At 56.9% G+C, this 1,832-nt stretch overlaps 1 protein-coding gene across 1 annotated transcript in view; it reads right to left on the minus strand.

The window, feature by feature from the left end:
* Positions 1 to 1,832, minus strand: part of CD70 (CD70 molecule) — a 3,683-nt gene continuing 1,851 nt past the window's right edge. The window contains exon 3 of the mRNA XM_008055244.1: positions 1 to 386. Coding sequence (XP_008053435.1) covers positions 1 to 386 — 386 coding nt within the window. The remainder of the gene's footprint in view (positions 387 to 1,832) is intronic.

Below are 1,832 nucleotides of genomic sequence, written 5' to 3' on the forward strand. Positions count from 1 at the left end.
TCAGGGGTGCACCTGCTGCACGCCGAAGAAGGTCTCGTCGGCATTCCGGGAAGGCAGCAGGGGTAGGGTGAGGTTGGTGCAGAGGGTATCCCCGCGGGCCAGGGGCGTCAGGCGCTGGGAGGTCACGGTGCAGGCATACTGGAAGCTGAGACGCAGCAGGCTGATGCCACGAGCAGCCGGGGAGCAGATGCCCACGGCCAGGGTGGCCCGGCGGGGCCTAGGGGTCCACGTGGAGGAGCAATTGGTCAGCGTCACCTGGATATGCAGCCGGTAGGTGCCTTCACGGTGGACACGTAGCTGTCCGTCCACCAGCTCCAGTCCATGCAAGAAGGAGCGACCCAGGGCTGGGCCTGCCTGCCAGGACAGCCTGGGATCCTGCCGAGGGCCTGGGGACAGAGGGGGTGAGGGTTAGGGAAACTGAGGGACAGGATCATAGAGATCGGGGTCACAGAGATCGAGGGATATGAGACAGGGAGTTAGGGAGGAGGAAGGAGGGAGAGAGATACTAGGAGACAGAGAAAGACACAGAAAGAGACACACCGAGAGACACACAGACAATGTCTCGCTGTTGCCCAGGCTGGAGGGTGGTGGCATGATCATAGCTCACTGCAGCCTCCAACTCCTGAGCTCAAGGAATCCTCCCGCCTTGGCCTCCCCAAACACTGGAATTACAGGCATACGCCACCACACCCCACCTTATTTCGTGCACTTTGTTGCGCTGCCCTCTCTGTGTGTCACCTGACCCTAACTCTCCTCTCGGTCAGGGCTCCCCTGGACAATGGCTCTCTTGGAAGGATTAAACAGAACACAGGCCACAGAGGTGGTAGCTGGGATGTACAAGTGAACACCCGGTCACTGGTCAGATGCTTGGGCGTTAGGTCAACTCCCAGGACAAAGAAGTGTCCAGTGAAAAGCACGTTGTAAACATCCACGACCCCCTCCCCTGGAACAGGGTAGGGCAGGGCTACAGGTTATAGCCACTCTCCAGAGACAGACCTGAAGCCCAAATTAGAGGAAAACTACAACAGAGGGAAGGAGAGAGGGAGGGGGAGAATGAGAGAGAGAGAGAGAAGAAAAAGAAAAGAGAGAAAGAGAAGAGAAAGGGAGAGACAGAGAGAGAGAACAACAGAGAGAGAAAGGAAGAGAGAAAAGAGTAAGTGTGAGAGAGAGAAAGAGAAAGAGAGAGAAGGGAAAGGAGAGAGAGGGAGAGACAGATAGACACACCAGGGCTCAGAGGGGGTCAGGGATCCAAAGAGAAGAGAAACAGGTTTTCCCCACCACAACATGTAGTGGATTTGCACCCAGGCCTCCAGAGACCTTGACCTCTGGGGAGCGTGTGGAAGGCCAGAAGAGGAAGAGGTTAGAGAGGCGGCAGAAGGGAACAGTTCTTCCCACCCACAGGAGAATGGCTCCCTCCCCGCCTCCCTTGGGGCTCACCCCACCCCCATGGCTCCATGTCAGAGGGTGACCCTCGCCCTGGCCTGCCTGGACTCCCCACCCTCTATTTCTAAATATTCCTCCAAAAACAGACTCCTGACCCGCTTGACTCTACCGGGCATTTGACGTGTTCATTTATTTGTTGTTTGGGGCTTTCTGTCTGTGGGTGGGCGATGGAGGGGTGCTACGACACCCGGGCCTAGGGGGCTCCCAAGAATCTGTGGATTCTTCCAAGGGAGGGGACCCGTGGGGGAAGGAGCCGGGTCCCAACAGATTCCTGTCGTCTCGCTCCATCACTCCCTTTCTCTTTCATTCTCTCTTGCTGGCTCCCTCTCCTGCTCTGGCTCTTTTTGTCTTCTTCCTCTCACTCTCTCTCTCTCTCTGTCTCTCCTTTG

This window comes from Carlito syrichta, unplaced genomic scaffold (genome assembly GCF_000164805.1).
Source record: "Carlito syrichta isolate Samal-C Ts95f unplaced genomic scaffold, Tarsius_syrichta-2.0.1 Scaffold301789, whole genome shotgun sequence".
NCBI classification, from domain to species: Eukaryota; Metazoa; Chordata; class Mammalia; order Primates; family Tarsiidae; genus Carlito; species Carlito syrichta.